The 22,079-nt window shown below is 49.6% G+C and overlaps 1 protein-coding gene across 1 annotated transcript in view; it reads right to left on the bottom strand.

The window, feature by feature from the left end:
* Window positions 1-22,079, bottom strand: part of SPAG17 (sperm associated antigen 17) — a 229,726-nt gene that overhangs the window by 165,771 nt on the left and 41,876 nt on the right. Inside the window, exons 4-7 of the mRNA XM_040339490.1 lie at window positions 17,570-17,701; window positions 5,661-5,838; window positions 2,933-3,109; window positions 437-618 (exon numbers count right to left, since the gene is read on the bottom strand). Of these exons, the coding sequence (XP_040195424.1) occupies window positions 437-618; window positions 2,933-3,109; window positions 5,661-5,838; window positions 17,570-17,701 (669 nt within the window). The remainder of the gene's footprint in view (window positions 1-436; window positions 619-2,932; window positions 3,110-5,660; window positions 5,839-17,569; window positions 17,702-22,079) is intronic.

Genomic DNA, 22,079 nt, shown 5'->3' with positions numbered 1-22,079 from the left:
AGAGAGAGAGAAGAGAGAGGGAGAGAGAAGAGGTAGGGAGAGAGAAGAGGTAGGGAGAGAGAGAGAGAGAGAGAGAGAGAGAGAGAGAGAGAGAAGAGAGAGGGAGAGAGAAGAGAGAGAGAGAGAGAAGAGAGAGAGAGAGAGAAGAGAGAGGGAGAGAGAAGAGAGAGGGAGAGAGAAGAGGGAGGGAGACAGAGAGAGAGAGATGAAGAAATGGGGGGTGGTAAGAAAGGGAGGGAAGGAAGAAAAGGCTTGAAGTGAGAAAAAGAGGAAGACAGAAGGAGGTGGCATAAAGGAGAGGTGGTAAATTGAGGAAGAAGGTGAAGAAAGCAAGGTGGGAGGTAAGGGAAGAGGGGGGGGGGCATGGCGGTGTCAGCCTGGTGTCAGCCTGGTGTCAGTCCGGTGTCAGTCCGGTGTCAGCACAAACTCCACTCACCTGCTCCTCGGTATTGGTCCAGTCTGTGGGTTGGACGTTCTCTTTCACCAGGTGTTGCAGTCGTGCGATTTGAGATAACGGTGATCCGCTCTTCCCACTTTCCAGGATTGGTTCCAGGTACTTCCAGAACACTTCCAGGGATTTGGTGACAGACATTCTCCTCTTTGTCTCGGCCTCTAAAGCTGGAGAAATAAAGGTTTTACAGAGAAGAAAAAAAAGGAGAAGAAGAAGGAGGAAGAAAGAAGAAGGAGGACGAAAGAAGAAGGAGGGCGAAGAAGAAATAAATGACGTGTCCTTTACACTTCTTATGAGCCGCAGCAAAAAATATCTTCCTTCTTGGCGATCTTCCGCAATCTTCCAATCGCCCCGCACCCCCCATGTAATGGAGGTGAAGAGATACGGACATGTTTGGGGTCTATATCAGGAGAACAGCCGAAGGTGACAACCATGGCTCCCTCCATAGATACAGTAGAGGAGTGATGTAGCCATCCAGGGACAGGAAGTGTGTTATTTGCAGGATTACCCATAGGAAATAAATTGAAAAAAAAAAAGAATGCGGCCACCACACCAAGAACTAGTAAGTTGCAATAGATTACATTTTTGATTTTGGGTTTACATACACTTTAAATTCTCAATATCGAGTAACAATGTAACAGTCGGTATTATAGTCTATTGCTGATCAGCGTTGAATATCGATTCTAATATCGATCATGGTTTTCTCCGAGTCCATCCAAGATTTATCTAGTGTTTATCTCGTGTTGAGCCCTGATGAAAGGGGTGGTGTTGACCCCCGAAATGTGTTGGTTGCTTTTATGACCTATTTACAAATATTATATTTAATTTTGGATCTTTGAGCTGCTATTGGGTGCCCGACGAAAGAAGCCGCCCTGCAAGAGCTATTAAGCTTGTTTGATGTTTTTCTTCACCTGACTGTACATAGAAGGATGATCATTCCCAACGCCTCTTTAAATATGTTCTTCTGCCCTGCAATCCCAAGCTTCACTGTCGGCCTCAGCACAGAGGTCTCAACACAGAGCTTCAGAGGTCTCGGCACAGAGCTTCAGAGGTCTCGGCACAGAGCTCCAGAGGTCTCGGCACAGAGCTCCAGAGGTCTCGGCACAGTAGTTTCTGGCACAGAGGTCCCGGCACAGAGCTACAGAGGTCTCGGCACAGAGGTCCCGGCACAGAGGTCCCGGGAACAGGAGTTCATGGCACAGAGGTCTCGGCACAGAGCTCCACAGGTCTCGGCACAGAGCTCCACAGGTCCCGGCACAGTAGTTTCTGGCACAGAGGTCCCGGCACAGAGCTACAGAGGTCTCGGCACAGAGGTCCCGGCACAGAGCTCTCCGAACAGAGTTCCTGTCACAGAGGTCCCGGCACAGAGCTCTCGTCATAGAGCTCTCGGCACAGAGGTCCCGGGACAGGAGTTCCTGGGACAGAGCTACAGAGATCTCAGCACAGAGGTCCCGGTACAGAGCTCCAGAGGTCTCGGCACAGAGCTCCAGAGGTCTCGGTACAGAGCTCCAGAGGTCTCGGCACAGAGCTCCAGGGGTCTTGGCACAGGAGTTCCTGGCACAGAGCTACAGAGGTCCCGGCACAGAGCTCTCGGCACAGAGCTCCAGAGGTCTCGGCACAGAGCTCCAGAGGTCTCGGCACAGAGCTCCAGAGGTCCCGGGACAGGAGTTCCTGGGACAGAGCTACAGAGATCTCAGCACAGAGCTCTCGGCACAGAGCTCTCGTCACAGAGCTCTCGTCACAGAGCTCTCGGCACAGAGCTCTCGGCACAGAGCTCTCGGCACAGAGGTCCCGGCACAGGAGGTCCCGGCACAGGAGTTCCTGGGACAGAGCTCCAGAGATCTCAGCACAGAGGTCCCGGCACAGAGCTCCAGAGGTCTCGGCACAGAGCTCCAGAGGTCTCGGCACAGAGCTCCAGAGGTCTCGGCACAGAGCTCCAGAGGTCTCGGCACAGAGCTCCAGAGGTCTCGGCACAGAGCTCCAGAGGTCTCGACACAGAGCTCCAGAGGTCTCGACACAGAGCTCCAGAGGTCTCGACACAGAGCTCCAGAGGTCTCGACACAGAGCTCCAGAGGTCTCGACACAGAGATCCAGAGGTCTCGACACAGAGATCCAGAGGTCTCGACACAGAGCTCCAGAGGTCCTGGCACAGAGCTCCAAAGGTCCTGGCACAGAGCTACAGAGCTCCCGGCACAGAGCTCTCGGCACAGAGCTCTCAGAACAGAGGTCCCGGCACAGAGGTCTCGGCACAGAGGTCCCGGCACAGTGGTCCCGGCACAGAGCACCCAGCACAGAGACCTATGCCACTCAGACACATATGCCAAGTGTGGGTAATAAAGCTTTGAACAATATATAAATATAACGGAAGGAAGGTCACAATTGTATATCGATTTCACATTCTTCACATCAGACCTCCCTACGGCATCGATCCCATTCACAAGGTTACCAAAATCGTCTCCACAAGACTTCATTATAATCTACCTTCTGGCTCCGCCTCCTCCTGTGCCGGATCCGCTGGCAGGCTGGTGTAGTTCTGGGACGACACCCTGATGACGCTGGACACATGGACGCCCAGATTGGCCAGCAGGACGAGGATCTGTGGTTGGTAGACTCCGAGTACGATGATATAGTGCTGGACTCCGTCGTCTGGCTCATCATCTGTGGAAAAAGACAACATGGCGGCTCCGTGAGCGACATACACCGACCACTGCGCCAAAACTCCTCACAGAATCAGGAATCGGATCTGGTTGGGCTTTGGTGTAATTGACCAACCGGGGGAACTGCGCAGCACTGGACCCCCACCCTGCAGGAACAAAGAGCTAGATTCAGGTAGCTCGGCGCAAAGTTTTGCCACCGTAGCGTATCGAATATACGCTACGCCGATGGCGCGCAGAGAGCCCACAGCAGTATTCACAAAGCACTCGCCCCGTACGTTGCGGCGGCGTAGCGTAATATGGTCGGCGTAAGCCCGCCTAATTCAAAGTAGGCATGCTACATTTAAATTAACCGTGACCCCATGTAAATGAAGGGCCGATCAAACGGCGCATGCGCGCGCATGAATGAATGAATGAATGAAAAACTTATAAAGCGCGGCGCATGCGAACTGAATCGCTTCTGGGCGTGCTCAGAATCACGTCACGTATACTCCCTAAGATACGACGGCTGAACGCTTTCGACGTAAACGTCACCTACGCCCAGCCCCATTCCCGTACGACTTACGTAAACGACGTAAAAATTGGACGGCTGTTCCGACGTCCATACCTTAGCATGGGTTGCGCCATCTATAGCAGGGATAACTTTACGACGGACGTACGCCTTACGTAAACGGCGTAGATTACAGAGACGGGGCGCAAGTACATTCGTGAATAGGCGTATGTAGGTCATTTACATATTCGGCGCCTAAAAACAACGGAAGCGCCCCTAGCGGCCAGCGTAAATATGCACCCAAGATCCGACGGCGTTGGAGACTTACGTCGGTCGGATGAGGCCAGAATTCAGGCGTATCTAGTATAGAGAATAGGGCGCATAGATACGACGGCGCATCTGTTCACTTACGCTGCGTATCTGTAGATACGCCAGCGTAAGTGTTCTGTGAATCTAGCTCAAAGTATACAGGGGCAGATTCACAGAAGAAATACGCCGGAGTATCTACTGATACTCCGGCGTATTTTCAAATTTGCCGCGTCGTATCTTTAGTTTGAATCCTCAAACCAAGATACGACGGCTTTTGGCTAGGATCCGACAGGCGTACGGCTTCGTACGCCTTCGGATCCTAGGTGTAATACTTCGGCGCCCGCTGGGTGGAGATCGCGTCGTTTTCCGCGTCGGGTATGCTAATGAGCTGTTTACGGCGATCCACGTCGGTACACGCGTTCGTCGCATTCTCTTACGTCGTTGCTAGTCGGCTTTTTCCGGCGTAAAGTTAAAGCTGCTATTTGTTGGCCTATCTTTAGACGTCCCATGTTAAAGTATGGCCGTCGTTCCCGCGTCGAATTTAATTTTTTTTTTTTTTTTGCGCAAGTCATCCGGGAATAGGAAAGGATGTAACGCACGTCGCAGTTCAAAAAATGACGTTGGTGCGACGTCATTTCGCGCAAAGCAGGGAACACGCCTAATTTAAATGATACACGCCCCATTTGAATTAGGCGGGCTTGCGCCGGACGGATTTACGCTACGCCGCCGCAAGTTTTACAGGCAAGTGCTTTGTGAATCAAGCACTTGCCCGTAAATCTTGCGGCGGTGTAACGTAAATGAGATACGTTACGCCGCCGCAGATCTACGTGAATCTGCCCCATAATTTCTACCGGCCTAAGCAGCAAGAGGAGGAAATCAACCGGGGGAACTGCGCAGCACTGGTCCCCCACCCTGCAGGAACAAAGTATAACTACACCTGTGCACCCCTTTTCTTTCACAATCATTGGCCCAGATTCAGGTACGACTTGCGCTATATTTGCGGAGGCACAGGGCAACGATTTTGCCCTGCGCCCACGCAAATATTTTGCGCTGCCCTCGATTCACGGAGCAGTTGCTCCGTAAATTGCGAGGGCACGCCGGCAAAATTGCCCGGCGTAAGCGCGCGCAATGTAAATGATCCCGCGGGGGGGCGGGAATCATTTAAATTAGGCGCGCTCCCGCGCCAAGCATACAGCGCAAGCTCGTCGGGAAACTTTTCCGACGTGCATTGCGGCAAATGACGTCGCAAGGACGTCATTTGCTTCAAAGTGAACGGCGTCCAGCGCCATTCACGAATCACTTACGCAAACGACGTCAAATTCGAACGGCGCGACGCGGGAACGCCAGGTATCCTTTAGCATTGGCTGCCCCTGCTTTTAGCATGGGCAGCCTTACGCTAAAGATGCTGTACGCAACCGACGTAACTTGCGTACGCAGGGGGCGCGCAACATTGTGAATCGGCGTAAGTATGCAATTTGCATACTATACGCTGACCACAATGGAAGCGCCCCCTAGCGGTCATCGCAAGAATGCAGCCTAAAATCTGCGTGGCATAAGAGCCTTATGCCACGCAGATTTTATGCTGCAGTCCGCGTAACGAGTTCTCTGAATCAGGAGAACTCGTTACGCCGGCGCAAGTCAGCAATTGCGCTGCGTAACTATGGTTACGCAGGCGCAATTGCTTTCTGAATCCGGGCCAATGTTTTGGAAGGAGATCCTCTTTAGTATTGTTTTCCACAGACATGGGCAGCCTTACCTATATAAGCTTTGGCGTCCTCCTCCTCCCCCCGCCGTATCAGGGTGGTCTCTTTCTTCACAGGGGGAGGAGTCTCGGGGACCTTTCCTTTGCCTTTTCCTTTGGCTGAACGCTTGGCACTGGATGGCTTAGCCTTGGCACCCTTCCCCGCCTTCTGCTTGGGTTTGTCCTCCGCAGACTGAAACATACCAAAAATAAACTCCAGTATGAGAGGCCGAAATATCGGCAATGTTAAAATAAATGCAATAATAACTGTCTCCCCCGACTGTTGCTGACCCGGCTTGTCCCTGCCTTCCATATCGGTACTATCTTCCCTGGCTGTTGCTGACCCAGCCTATCCCTGCCTTCCATGCTGGTACAGTCTCATCGGGCTGTTGCTGACCCAGTCAGTCCCTGTCTTCAATAATGGTACAGTCTCATCGGGCTGTTGCTGACCCAGTCAGTCCCTACCTTCCATATCAGCATGCCCTCCCCCTGGCTTTTGCTGATCGGGCTTGTCCCTGCCTGCTAAATTGGTACCATCTTGACTGGCTGTTACTGACCCTGCCTTCCATATCAGTACCATCTTGCCCAACTGTTGCTGACCCTGCTTGTCCCCTCCTCCATATCAGTACAGTCCCCCTGGCTATTGCTGACCTGGCCTGTCTCTGTCTTTCATATCAGTACCGTCTTCCCTAGATGCTGTTGACCCGGCCCATCCCCGCCTTTCTCCAGGCTGTTGCTGACCCTGGCTGTTGACCCGACCCATCCACGCCTTCCATATTCCATATTTCGTATGTTGCTGACCTGTCCCCACCTTCCATATCAGTACCATCTTCCACGGCTGTTGTTGACCCGGCCTGTCCCTGCCGTCTATATCAATACCGCTTCCACCCACCTGTTTCTGACCTACACCTAACCCTGCCTTCCATATCAGTACCATCTTGCCCTGCTGTTGCTGACCTGTCACTGCCATTCACATCAGAACAGTCTTCCCCGACTGTTGCTGACCTAGCCTGCCTCCGCCTTCCATATCAGTATCGTCAGCTGTTGCCGATCATGCCTGTTCCTGCCTTTCCATATTAGTACAGTCTCTCCAGGCTGTTGCTGACCCTAGCCTGTTTCCCATGTCTATCCTCCTCGTTGGTGAACCGCAACTTCTGTCACCTCTAGGCATGTGATGACAGCACTAACCATGACATCCACCAGCACCCATGTCACTCTTCATCCCCACACTACGCCCCGCTACCCAGAGGTGCTTGGGCTGGAGCAGCAGAAGAGGCCACCCTTGCCTTCTCTGGACGGGATTATATAAGATGATAATGAAGGTCTGTAATTCAGGGGTCGACAAATCCCGGGCGCCAGGTCGCCATGGCGTCTAGAAATAGTGTCCTGGCGACTTGGCTTGGAAGGTGGGCAAAAAAAAAAAAGCTGGTGCCATCTGGTGGTGAGCCGTTGGCATTACAAATTATTACCACCAGAAGTGAGCTGGTGCCATCTGGAGGTGGCCGTTGGTATTACAAGTTATTACCACCAGAAGTGAGCTGGTGCCATCTGGTGGTGAGCCGTTGGTATTACAAGTAAAGCATTACAAGTTAAACAGCAATTCTAATGTAATTTTTCACTATTTTCACTGCCATCTTCTTCCCTCCAATTAGAACCCCCAAACATTATATATATATTTTATCCTAACACCCTAGAGAATAAAATGGCGATCGTTGCAATACTTTCTGTCACGCCGTATTTGCGCAGCGGTCTTACAAGCGCACTTTTTTGGGAAAAAATTACACTTTTTTTAATTAAAAAATAAGACAACAGTAAAGTTATCCCCATTTTTTTTAATATTATGAAAGATAATGTTACGCCGAGTAAATTCATACCAAACATGTCACGCTTCAAAATTGCGTTTGAACACCGTTTACATATGCGGGCGCTGCTCATGTATGTGTTCGCTTCTGCGCGCAAACTCGTCGGGACGGGGCGCGTTTTCTGGCTCCTAACTTTTTTAGCTGGCTCCAAGATTCCAAGCAAATTTGTCAACCCTGCTGTAATTATTATCGGGTTTAATTGGAAATACATTTTGAAGTTAATCAGACGACAAACAATGGCCATTTAAGGGAAATGTGGTTCAGTCCACTAACGAGCAGCAGGAGCTAAACTCAAAGTGGATGAGAGCCACATGTGACTCCCAAGCCACTGGTTAGGGACCACCATTCAGAGGCTGAGCAGTTTAGATCACAGATGTGTTTATTGTAAATGAAATCTGGGTAACGTCTCCCATCTGGAGCCGTGTTCCCGTCTCCTCTAATTCCTCTATACACAATATCCAATATTATCCAGATCACACGGCTGTGTTTATCCTCAGCACTCCGACATTTCCCAACCCGACAGCTCGCCCGCTACCGAACGTCTGACAGAGAGCAGGCCCCTAACTGACAAGACGGGGCGCAAATCTGATTGGCTGCTGCAGGTATAGGTTACCAAATACTTGGGGGCCCCTAAGCAGAGAAAAAATGGATTCCTGGGCTCTACTCAAGGTGGAAATATTCCTAGTTATTGGGATCACTCTTCAGTATGGACAACACAATGCTCAGGCTCACCATTCCTCATAGAGCGACTCAACTAGAACATACAAAAAGACCAACATGGCTGTGCTGTGCAGCAGAGCTGTGCAAATCTCAGAGCTGGATGGTCAGAAATACAAATCCTTTATAAAACATCTCCCACATGTAAAATTCATTCATGTATATGGTGATGTGCCCAGAGTTCAGCTTTAACCACTTGCGGACCGACCGGAATATCGTTGTTATGGCAGCAGATAGCTACCATGACCCCGGTATCCTCTTCAAAGGCGGACAGTCCTCTTTCAGATAAAAGTGGTCTCCGTGGCGGATTCGCCGTGAGCTCAATTTTATCGGGGGTAGGAGAGGCCTCCCCCCTTTTATCAAGTGTGGGAGAGGCCCCCCCTTTTATCAAGGGTGGGAGAGGCCTTCCCTTTTATCAAGGGTGGGAGAGGCCTTCCCCTTTTATCAAGGGTTTGAGAGGCCTTCCCCTTTTATCAAGGGTTTGAGAGGCCTTCCCCTTTTATTAAGGGTGGGAGAGGCCTTCCCCTTTTATTAAGGGTGGGAGAGGCCTGCCCCTTTTATTAAGGGTGGGAGAGGCCTTCCCCTTTTATCAAGGGTGGGAGAGGCCTTCCCCTTTTATCAAGGGTGGGAGAGGCCTTCCCCTTTTATCAAGGGTTTGAGAGGCCTTCCCCTTTTATTAAGGGTGGGAGAGGCCCCCCCTTTTATTAAGGGTGGGAGAGGCCTTCCCCTTTTATCAAGGGTGGGAGAAATCTTCCCCTTTTATCAAGGTTGGGAGAGGCCTTCCCCTTTTATCAAGGGTGGGAGAGGCCCCCCCTTTTATCAAGGTTGGGAGAGGAATTCCCCTTTTATAAAGGGTGGGAGAGGCCTGCCCCTTTTATAAAGGGTGGGAGAGGCCTTCCCCTTTTATTAAGGGTGGGAGAGGCCTTCCCCTTTTATCAAGGGTGGGAGAAATCTTCCCCTTTTATCAAGGTTGGGAGAGGCCTTCCCCTTTTATCAAGGGTGGGAGAGGCCTTCCCCTTTTATCAAGGGTGGGAGAGGCCTTCCCCTTTTATCAAGGTTGGGAGAGGCCTTCCCCTTTTATCAAGGGTGGGAGAGGCCTTCCCCTTTTATCAAGGGTGGGAGAGGCCCCCCCTTTTATCAAGGTTGGGAGAGGAATTCCCCTTTTATAAAGGGTGGGAGAGGCCTGCCCCTTTTATAAAGGGTGGGAGAGGCCTTCCCCTTTTATCAAGGGTGGGAGAGGCCTTCCCCTTTTATCAAGGGTGGGAGAGGCCTTCCCCTTTTATCAAGGGTGGGAGAGGCCTTCCCCTTTTATCAAGGGTGGGAGAGGCCTTCCCCTTTTATCAAGGGTGGGAGAGGCCTTCCCCTTTTATCAAGGGTGGGAGAGGCCTTCCCCTTTCATCAAGGGTGGGAGAGGCCTTCCCCTTTTATCAAGGGTGGGAGAGGCCTTCCCCTTTCATCAAGGGTGGGAGAGGCCTTCCCTTTTTATCTAGGGTGGGAGAGGCCTTCCCCTTTTATCAAGGGGGGGAGAGGCCTTCCCCTTTTATCAAGGGTGGGAGAGGCCTTCCCCTTTTATCAAGGGTGGGAGAGGCCTTCCCCTTTTATCAAGGGTGGGAGAGGCCTTCCCTTTTTATCAAGGGTGGGAGAGGCCTTCCCCTTTTATCAAGGGTGGGAGAGGCCTTCCCCTTTTATCAAGGGTGGGAGAGGCCTTCCCCTTTTATCAAGGGTGGGAGAGGCCTTCCCCTTTTATCAAGGGTGGGAGAGGCCTTCCCTTTTATTAAGGGTGGGAGAGGCCTTCCCCTTTTATCAAGGGTGGGAGAGGCCTTCCCCTTTTATCAAGGGTGGGAGAGGCCTTCCCCTTTTATCAAGGGTGGGAGAGGCCTGCCCCTTTTATTAAGGGTGGGAGAGGCCCCCCCTTTTATTAAGGGTGGGAGAGGCCTTCCCCTTTTATCAAGGGTGGGAGAGGCCTTCCCCTTTTATCAAGGGTGGGAGAGGCCTTCCCCTTTTATCAAGGGTTTGAGAGGCCTTCCCCTTTTATTAAGGGTGGGAGAGGCCTTCCCCTTTTATTAAGGGTGGGAGAGGCCTTCCCCTTTTATCAAGGGTGGGAGAAATCTTCCCCTTTTATCAAGGTTGGGAGAGGCCTTCCCCTTTTATCAAGGGTGGGAGAGGCCTTCCCCTTTTATCAAGGGTGGGAGAGGCCTTCCCCTTTTATCAAGGGTGGGAGAGGCCCCCCCTTTTATCAAGGGTGGGAGAGGCCTTCCCCTTTTATCAAGGGTGGGAGAGGCCCCCCCTTTTATCAAGGTTGGGAGAGGAATTCCCCTTTTATAAAGGGTGGGAGAGGCCTGCCCCTTTTATCAAGGGTGGGAGAGGCCTTCCCCTTTTATCAAGGGTGGGAGAGGCCTTCCCCTTTTATCAAGGGTGGGAGAGGCCTTCCCCTTTTAATCAAGGGTGGGAGAGGCCTTCCCTTTTATTAAGGGTGGGAGAGGCCTTCCCCTTTTATCAAGGGTGGGAGAGGCCTTCCCCTTTTATCAAGGGTGGGAGAGGCCTTCCCCTTTTATCAAGGGTGGGAGAGGCCTGCCCCTTTTATTAAGGGTGGGAGAGGCCCCCCCTTTTATTAAGGGTGGGAGAGGCCTTCCCCTTTTATCAAGGGTGGGAGAGGCCTTCCCCTTTTATCAAGGGTGGGAGAGGCCTTCCCCTTTTATCAAGGGTTGGAGAGGCCTTCCCCTTTTATTAAGGGTGGGAGAGGCCTTCCCCTTTTATTAAGGGTGGGAGAGGCCTTCCCCTTTTATCAAGGGTGGGAGAAATCTTCCCCTTTTATCAAGGTTGGGAGAGGCCTTCCCCTTTTATCAAGGGTGGGAGAGGCCTTCCCCTTTTATCAAGGGTGGGAGAGGCCCCCCCTTTTATCAAGGTTGGGAGAGGAATTCCCCTTTTATAAAGGGTGGGAGAGGCCTGCCCCTTTTATAAAGGGTGGGAGAGGCCTTCCCCTTTTATCAAGGGTGGGAGAGGCCTTCCCCTTTTATCAAGGGTGGGAGAGGCCTTCCCCTTTTATCAAGGGTGGGAGAGGCCTTCCCCTTTTATCAAGGGTGGGAGAGGCCTTCCCCTTTTATCAAGGGTGGGAGAGGCCTTCCCCTTTTATCAAGGGTGGGAGAGGCCTTCCCCTTTTATCAAGGGTGGGAGAGGCCTTCCCCTTTCATCAAGGGTTGGAGAGGCCTTCCCCTTTTATCAAGGGTGGGAGAGGCCTTCCCCTTTTATCAAGGGTGGGAGAGGCCTTCCCTTTTTATCTAGGGTGGGAGAGGCCTTCCCCTTTTATCAAGGGTGGGAGAGGCCTTCCCCTTTTATCAAGGGTGGGAGAGGCCTTCCCCTTTTATCAAGGGTGGGAGAGGCCTTCCCCTTTTATCAAGGGTGGGAGAGGCCTTCCCCTTTTATCAAGGGTGGGAGAGGCCTTCCCCTTTTATCAAGGGTGGGAGAGGCCCCCCCTTTTATCAAGGTTGGGAGAGGAATTCCCCTTTTATAAAGGGTGGGAGAGGCCTTCCCCTTTTATTAAGGGTGGGAGAGGCCTTCCCCTTTTATCAAGGGTGGGAGAAATCTTCCCCTTTTATCAAGGTTGGGAGAGGCCTTCCCCTTTTATCAAGGGTGGGAGAGGCCTTCCCCTTTTATCAAGGGTGGGAGAGGCCTTCCCCTTTTATCAAGGGTGGGAGAGGCCTTCCCCTTTTATCAAGGGTGGGAGAGGCCTTCCCCTTTTATCAAGGGTGGGAGAGGCCCCCCCTTTTATCAAGGTTGGGAGAGGAATTCCCCTTTTATAAAGGGTGGGAGAGGCCTGCCCCTTTTATAAAGGGTGGGAGAGGCCTTCCCCTTTTATCAAGGGTGGGAGAGGCCTTCCCCTTTTATCAAGGGTGGGAGAGGCCTTCCCCTTTTATCAAGGGTGGGAGAGGCCTTCCCCTTTTATCAAGGGTGGGAGAGGCCTTCCCCTTTTATCAAGGGTGGGAGAGGCCTTCCCCTTTTATCAAGGGTGGGAGAGGCCTTCCCCTTTCATCAAGGGTGGGAGAGGCCTTCCCCTTTTATCAAGGGTGGGAGAGGCCTTCCCCTTTCATCAAGGGTGGGAGAGGCCTTCCCTTTTTATCTAGGGTGGGAGAGGCCTTCCCCTTTTATCAAGGGTGGGAGAGGCCTTCCCCTTTTATCAAGGGTGGGAGAGGCCTTCCCCTTTTATCAAGGGTGGGAGAGGCCTTCCCCTTTTATCAAGGGTGGGAGAGGCCTTCCCTTTTTATCTAGGGTGGGAGAGGCCTTCCCCTTTTATCAAGGGTGGGAGAGGCCTTCCCCTTTTATCAAGGGTGGGAGAGGCCTTCCCCTTTTATCAAGGGTGGGAGAGGCCTTCCCCTTTTATCAAGGGTGGGAGAGGCCTTCCCTTTTATTAAGGGTGGGAGAGGCCTTCCCCTTTTATCAAGGGTGGGAGAGGCCTTCCCCTTTTATCAAGGGTGGGAGAGGCCTTCCCCTTTTATCAAGGGTGGGAGAGGCCTTCCCCTTTTATCAAGGGTGGGAGAGGCCTGCCCCTTTTATTAAGGGTGGGAGAGGCCCCCCCTTTTATTAAGGGTGGGAGAGGCCTTCCCCTTTTATCAAGGGTGGGAGAGGCCTTCCCCTTTTATCAAGGGTGGGAGAGGCCTTCCCCTTTTATCAAGGGTTTGAGAGGCCTTCCCCTTTTATTAAGGGTGGGAGAGGCCTTCCCCTTTTATTAAGGGTGGGAGAGGCCTTCCCCTTTTATCAAGGGTGGGAGAAATCTTCCCCTTTTATCAAGGTTGGGAGAGGCCTTCCCCTTTTATCAAGGGTGGGAGAGGCCTTCCCCTTTTATCAAGGGTGGGAGAGGCCTTCCCCTTTTATCAAGGGTGGGAGAGGCCCCCCCTTTTATCAAGGTTGGGAGAGGAATTCCCCTTTTATAAAGGGTGGGAGAGGCCTGCCCCTTTTATAAAGGGTGGGAGAGGCCTTCCCCTTTTATCAAGGGTGGGAGAGGCCTTCCCCTTTTATCAAGGGTGGGAGAGGCCTTCCCCTTTTATCAAGGGTGGGAGAGGCCTTCCCCTTTTATCAAGGGTGGGAGAGGCCTTCCCCTTTTATCAAGGGTGGGAGAGGCCTTCCCCTTTTATCAAGGGTGGGAGAGGCCTTCCCCTTTTATCAAGGGTGGGAGAGGCCTTCCCCTTTTATCAAGGGTGGGAGAGGCCTTCCCCTTTCATCAAGGGTTGGAGAGGCCTTCCCCTTTTATCAAGGGTGGGAGAGGCCTTCCCCTTTTATCAAGGGTGGGAGAGGCCTTCCCTTTTTATCTAGGGTGGGAGAGGCCTTCCCCTTTTATCAAGGGTGGGAGAGGCCTTCCCCTTTTATCAAGGGTGGGAGAGGCCTTCCCCTTTTATCAAGGGTGGGAGAGGCCTTCCCCTTTTATCAAGGGTGGGAGAGGCCTTCCCTTTTTATCTAGGGTGGGAGAGGCCTTCCCCTTTTATCAAGGGTGGGAGAGGCCTTCCCCCTTTTATCAAGGTTGGGAGAGGAATTCCCCTTTTATAAAGGGTGGGAGAGGCCTGCCCCTTTTATAAAGGGTGGGAGAGGCCTTCCCCTTTTATCAAGGGTGGGAGAGGCCTTCCCCTTTTATCAAGGGTGGGAGAGGCCTTCCCCTTTTATCAAGGGTGGGAGAGGCCTTCCCCTTTTATCAAGGGTGGGAGAGGCCTTCCCCTTTTATCAAGGGTGGGAGAGGCCTTCCCCTTTTATCAAGGGTGGGAGAGGCCTTCCCCTTTCATCAAGGGTGGGAGAGGCCTTCCCCTTTTATCAAGGGTGGGAGAGGCCTTCCCCTTTCATCAAGGGTGGGAGAGGCCTTCCCTTTTTATCTAGGGTGGGAGAGGCCTTCCCCTTTTATCAAGGGTGGGAGAGGCCTTCCCCTTTTATCAAGGGTGGGAGAGGCCTTCCCCTTTTATCAAGGGTGGGAGAGGCCTTCCCCTTTTATCAAGGGTGGGAGAGGCCTTCCCCTTTTATCAAGGGTGGGAGAGGCCTTCCCTTTTTATCTAGGGTGGGAGAGGCCTTCCCCTTTTATCAAGGGTGGGAGAGGCCTTCCCCTTTTATCAAGGGTGGGAGAGGCCTTCCCCTTTTATCAAGGGTGGGAGAGGCCTTCCCCTTTTAATCAAGGGTGGGAGAGGCCTTCCCTTTTATTAAGGGTGGGAGAGGCCTTCCCCTTTTATCAAGGGTGGGAGAGGCCTTCCCCTTTTATCAAGGGTGGGAGAGGCCTTCCCCTTTTATCAAGGGTGGGAGAGGCCTGCCCCTTTTATTAAGGGTGGGAGAGGCCCCCCCTTTTATTAAGGGTGGGAGAGGCCTTCCCCTTTTATCAAGGGTGGGAGAGGCCTTCCCCTTTTATCAAGGGTGGGAGAGGCCTTCCCCTTTTATCAAGGGTTTGAGAGGCCTTCCCCTTTTATTAAGGGTGGGAGAGGCCTTCCCCTTTTATTAAGGGTGGGAGAGGCCTTCCCCTTTTATCAAGGGTGGGAGAAATCTTCCCCTTTTATCAAGGTTGGGAGAGGCCTTCCCCTTTTATCAAGGGTGGGAGAGGCCTTCCCCTTTTATCAAGGGTGGGAGAGGCCCCCCCTTTTATCAAGGTTGGGAGAGGAATTCCCCTTTTATAAAGGGTGGGAGAGGCCTGCCCCTTTTATAAAGGGTGGGAGAGGCCTTCCCCTTTTATCAAGGGTGGGAGAGGCCTTCCCCTTTTATCAAGGGTGGGAGAGGCCTTCCCCTTTTATCAAGGGTGGGAGAGGCCTTCCCCTTTTATCAAGGGTGGGAGAGGCCTTCCCCTTTTATCAAGGGTGGGAGAGGCCTTCCCCTTTTATCAAGGGTGGGAGAGGCCTTCCCCTTTTATCAAGGGTGGGAGAGGCCTTCCCCTTTCATCAAGGGTTGGAGAGGCCTTCCCCTTTTATCAAGGGTGGGAGAGGCCTTCCCCTTTTATCAAGGGTGGGAGAGGCCTTCCCTTTTTATCTAGGGTGGGAGAGGCCTTCCCCTTTTATCAAGGGTGGGAGAGGCCTTCCCCTTTTATCAAGGGTGGGAGAGGCCTTCCCCTTTTATCAAGGGTGGGAGAGGCCTTCCCCTTTTATCAAGGGTGGGAGAGGCCTTCCCTTTTTATCTAGGGTGGGAGAGGCCTTCCCCTTTTATCAAGGGTGGGAGAGGCCTTCCCTTTTTATCTAGGGTGGGAGAGGCCTTCCAATTTTATTAAGGGTGGGAGAGGCCTGCCCCTCCCGCGTCCTTTCCCCTGTGAGGCCTGGATGCCGAGTGAGGGAAAGATGGTCGGCTCCATACCATTGGATGACGGAGGCGACATCAAACGTCTCTTCCACCCAATGGTCTTAAAGGGGATTATTTATTTTTTTTGCAAAAAAAAAAAAGATTTTTATTGCATTTAAGTGTAAATATCTTTTTGACCCCCAGATCTCACATTAAAGAGGACCTGTCATGCTTTTCTTCTATTACAAGAGATCTTTACATTCCTTGTAATAGGAATAAAAGTGACCCCAATTTTTATTAAATCTTTTAAAAGCACAGTGTAAAAAAAAAAAAAAGTAAAATAAAGAAGAAAAAATAAATAAATTAAAAGAACCCAGTCCTGCTGAGCTTGTGAACGCATAGGTAAGTCGTGCCCTCTTATAAAAAAACTGTGTTCAAACCACACATGCGAGGTATCGCCGGGAAAGTTAGAGCGAGAGCAATAATTCTAGCTCTAGAACTCCTCTGTAACCTGTAGACATTTCTAAATATATATATATAAAATATTTGGGGGTTCCAATTAATTTTCTAGCAAAAAAAAATGATTTTAACTTGTAAACACCAAATCTGAAAAATAGGTCAGTCCTTAACCACTTCAATACCGGCCCATAGTCATTTGACATCCACAGAGGGGATCTCCCATCCTGGGTGGACGTCATATGACGTCCTGGGCTTTGTGGGGGGGATATCTGAGTGATGCCTGCAGCTAGAGGCATCATTCAGATATCATTCTCTTCTGCTGGCGATTCTGTGCAACATAAGAACGATCATAGCGGCGGTTCCGCCGCTTGATCGTTCTTATAGGCGGCGGGAGGGGACATCCCCCCCCCTCCCGCCACCTTCCGGTGTTTCTCTGGGCTCTCCCGTGCCATCGGGGGCTCGGAGAACGAATCGTCCGGCGCAGGCAGGAAGCATAGAGATGACTGGAGACCAGATGGTCACCAGTCATCTCTATGACCATCGGAGGCCCGGGCGCGATGTGATGACGTCACGCCCGAGTACCCGAAAGTAAACAAACCCGTGATTTCGGCTAGTAAGCAACACTGATCTGAAACACTGAAAAAAAATTCACCGATCTCACGCTTTCCAGCCTGGAGGAGAGATGTGAGGTCTTATTGACCCCAGATCTCATATATAAGAGGACCTGTCACACACTTTTCCTATTACAAGGGATGTTTACATTCCTTGTAATAGGAATAAAAGTGAAAAAAAAAAAAACCTTTTTTAAAAAAAAGTGTAAAAAAAAGAATAATAAATAAGTAAAAAAAAAAAAAAAATTTTAAACCGCCCCTGTCCCCGGTAGCTCGCGCGCAGAAGTGAACGCACACGCAAGTCCCGCCGACATATGTAAACGCTGTTTAAACCACATATGTGAGGTATCGTCGCGTGCATTAGAGCGCCAGCAACAATTCTAGCACTAGATCTCCTCTGTAAATCTAAACTGGTAACCTGTAAAAAATTTCAAAGCGTTGCCTATGGAGATTTTTAAGTACCGAAGTTTGGCGCCATTCCATAAATGTGCGCAATTTTAAAGCGTGATGTATTTACTCGGTGTAACCTAATCTTTCATATTTTACAAAAAAATTGGGCTAACTTTACTGTTTTGTTATTTTTTTAATTCATGAAACAATTTTTTTTCCAAAAAAAAGGCGTTTAAAAAATGATTGCGCAAATACCGTGCAAGATAAAACGTTGCAATGACCGTCGTTTTATTCCCTAGGGCAGTGTTTCTCAACTCCAGTCCTCGGGGCGCACCAACAGGTCTTGTTTTCAGGCTTTCAATTATTGTGCACAGGTGATTTTATCAGTTTCACTGCCTTAGTAATTACCACAGCAGTTTGATCTGAGGGAAATCCTGAAAACATGACCTGTTGGTGCGCCCCGAGGACTGGAGTTGAGAAACACTGCTCTAGGGTGTCTGCTAAAAAAACATATATAATGTTTGGGGCGTTCTGCGTAATTTTCTAGCAAAAGAATGATGATTTGTACATGTAGGAGAGAAGTGCCAGAATAGGCGCAGTAAAAGCCTGGTATTGAAGGAGTTAAAGAGTTCAAGTGTTTGGGGTCCTCTGCGCTCACCTTCTGCTCCGCCTCCCTCCTCTGCAGGTCTCTCTGTTTGATGGTCAGGAATTGGAACTTCAGCAGTTTGGCGATGAGGGGAAGAGGTAAGTTCTCTCCGCTGTCCAGGAGGGTCTTTGCTGCTTCTGTGACCTGCGGGGGGAAGAGATACAACAACGTCACCACATACCTCATATACAACAACGTCACCACATACCTCATATACAACAACGTCACCACACACCTCATACACAACAACGTCACCACATACCTCATATACAACAACGTCACCACATACCTCATATACAACAACGTCACCACATACCTCATATACAACAACGTCACCACATACCTCATATACAACAACGTCACCACATACCTCATATACAACAACGTCACCACATACCTCATATACAACAACGTCACCACATACCTCATATACAACAACGTCACCACATACCTCATATACAACAACGTCACCACATACCTCATATACAACAACGTCACCACATACCTCATATACAACAACGTCACCACATACCTCATATACAACAACGTCACCACATACCTCATATACAACAACGTCACCACATACCTCATATACAACAACGTCACCACATACCTCATATACAACAACGTCACCACATACCTCATATACAACAACGTCACCACATACCTCATATACAACAACGTCACCACATACCTCATATACAACAACGTCACCACATACCTCATATACAACAACGTCACCACACACCTCATATACAACAACGTCACCACACACCTCATATACAACAACGTCACCACATACCTCATATACAACAACGTCACCACATACCTCATATACAACAACGTCACCACATACCTCATATACAACAACGTCACCACATACCTCATATACAACAACGTCACCACAGACCTCATATACAACAACGTCACCACATACCTCATATACAACAACGTCACCACATACCTCATATACAACAACGTCACCACATACCTCATATACAACAACGTCACCACATACCTCATATACAACAACGTCACCACATACCTCATATACAACAACGTCACCACATACCTCATATACAACAACGTCACCACATACCTCATATACAACAACGTCACCACATACCTCATATACAACAACGTCACCACATACCTCATATACAACAACGTCACCACATACCTCATATACAACAACGTCACCACATACCTCATATACAACAACGTCACCACATACCTCATATACAACAACGTCACCACATACCTCATATACAACAACGTCACCACATACCTCATATACAACAACGTCACCACACACCTCATATACAACAACGTCACCACACACCTCATATACAACAACGTCACCACATACCTCATATACAACAACGTCACCACATACCTCATATACAACAACGTCACCACATACCTCATATACAACAACGTCACCACATACCTCATATACAACAACGTCACCACAGACCTCATATACAACAACGTCACCACATACCTCATATACAACAACGTCACCACATACCTCATATACAACAACGTCACCACATACCTCATATACAACAACGTCACCACATACCTCATATACAACAACGTCACCACATACCTCATATACAACAACGTCACCACATACCTCATATACAACAACGTCACCACATACCTCATATACAACAACGTCACCACATACCTCATATACAACAACGTCACCACAGACCTCATATACAACAACGTCACCACATACCTCATATACAACAACGTCACCACACACCTCATATACAACAACGTCACCACATACCTCATATACAACAACGTCACCACATACCTCATATACAACAACGTCACCACACACCTCATACACAACAACGTCACCACATACCTCATACACAACAACGTCACCACATACCTCATATACAACAACGTCACCACATACCTCATATACAACAACGTCACCACATACCTCATATACAACAACGTCACCACATACCTCATATACAACAACGTCACCACACACCTCATATACAACAACGTCACCACATACCTCATATACAACAACGTCACCACATACCTCATATACAACAACGTCACCACATACCTCATATACAACAACGTCACCACATACCTCATATACAACAACGTCACCACATACCTCATATACAACAACGTCACCACATACCTCATATACAACAACGTCACCACAGACCTCATATACAACAACGTCACCACATACCTCATATACAACAACGTCACCACATACCTCATATACAACAACGTCACCACATACCTCATATACAACAACGTCACCACATACCTCATATACAACAACGTCACCACATACCTCATATACAACAACGTCACCACATACCTCATATACAACAACGTCACCACATACCTCATATACAACAACGTCACCACATACCTCATATACAACAACGTCACCACATACCTCATATACAACAACGTCACCACATACCTCATATACAACAACGTCACCACAGACCTCATATACAACAACGTCACCACATACCTCATATACAACAACGTCACCACACACCTCATATACAACAACGTCACCACATACCTCATATACAACAACGTCACCACATACCTCATATACAACAACGTCACCACACACCTCATATACAACAACGTCACCACATACCTCATACACAACAACGTCACCACATACCTCATATACAACAACGTCACCACATACCTCATATACAACAACGTCACCACATACCTCATATACAACAACGTCACCACATACCTCATATACAACAACGTCACCACATACCTCATATACAACAACGTCACCACATACCTCATATACAACAACGTCACCACACACCTCATATACAACAACGTCACCACACACCTCATATACAACAACGTCACCACACACCTCATATACAACAACGTCACCACACACCTCATATACAACAACGTCACCACACACCTCATATACAACAACGTCACCACATACCTCATATACAACAACGTCACCACATACCTCATATACAACAACGTCACCACATACCTCATATACAACAACGTCACCACATACCTCATATACAACAACGTCACCACATACCTCATATACAACAACGTCACCACATACCTCATATACAACAACGTCACCACATACCTCATACACAACAACGTCACCACATACCTCATATACAACAACGTCACCACATACCTCATATACAACAACGTCACCACATACCTCATATACAACAACGTCACCACATACCTCATATACAACAACGTCACCACATACCTCATATACAACAACGTCACCGCATACCTCATATACAACAACGTCACCGCATACCTCATATACAACAACGTCACCACATACCTCATATACAACAACGTCACCACATACCTCATATACAACAACGTCACCGCATACCTCATATACAACAACGTCACCACCACCGTCACGTACAAGACCAACGGACTCCATACGAAGGGTGCCGACATGGGAGCATTCAAAGGTGGAAGCAGTGTTTTTCGGGTAAGGATTGGTAATAGGATAATGTAAGGGGAAGGGGTAAGTGTTACAGACAAGGTAAGTGATGGGAGATATTGCTCAGGGTCAGGAAAAGAGTTGAGTTAAGGGGGCCAATTTTCGCACAGCTGCCATGAACAATTCCCGCAATTTGCCTAATAGGTTTATTTCCCATGATTGTCAGCTCCATCTAGTGGCCGTAATGCTGCATCACCATAATTTGCCTAATACAGTCGTTTTTTTCCCCTATGATCAGCTCCTTCTAGTGGCCATAATACAACTCCATTGTAATTGGCTCAATAGATTTATTTACTATGATCATCAGCATCCTCTATTGGCCTTAATGCGGCAGCACCGTAATTTGTTTAAAAGGTTTTACTTGCTATGATCGTCAGCCCCATCTAGTGGTGTCATGGTCTTACCTCTTGCTGGCTTCTTTCATCTGACATGTGCTGGCGGCCATGTTGGTTTCTGGGCTTCTTATAACTTACCACACCCTGCGGCTCCTCCTTCCCACTGGGAGGAGCTGGATGCCTTGCATATATATAGGAGGTCTGTTGCTTCAGTTCCCTGCTTGGTCCTCTTGTATACACATGCTCCTGAGATTGTGCTGCTGCTTTTGGTTACCGACCCGGCTTCCACGGACTACCCTTCTGGCTCCTGATCCCTGGCTTCGTTCGGACTACCCTTCTGGCTCCTGATCCCTGGCTTCGTTCGGACTATCCTTCTGGCTCCTGATCCCTGGCTCCGGTGGAAGACTCTGTACTGTTTGATCATCCATTTGGACTTTTACCTTGCTGTTTGGTTTTCAATAAAGCCTTCCTATTTTCATTTATCTATTGTTGTACGTCTGGTTCATGGTTCCGTGACATTAGGACCAAGCCATGAATTCTGACGGTACAGGGCCATCCTCGCTACCCACGCTGGTTGCCAGACTTGATCAGCAGGATCACCTGCTGGGTCAGTTCGCTCAGGCGTTGCAAACCCTGCTTGCATGTACGG

Source organism: Rana temporaria, chromosome 2 (genome assembly GCF_905171775.1).
Source record: "Rana temporaria chromosome 2, aRanTem1.1, whole genome shotgun sequence".
Taxonomy (NCBI): Eukaryota; Metazoa; Chordata; class Amphibia; order Anura; family Ranidae; genus Rana; species Rana temporaria.
This window is presented reverse-complemented; position numbering and strand designations above follow the sequence as displayed.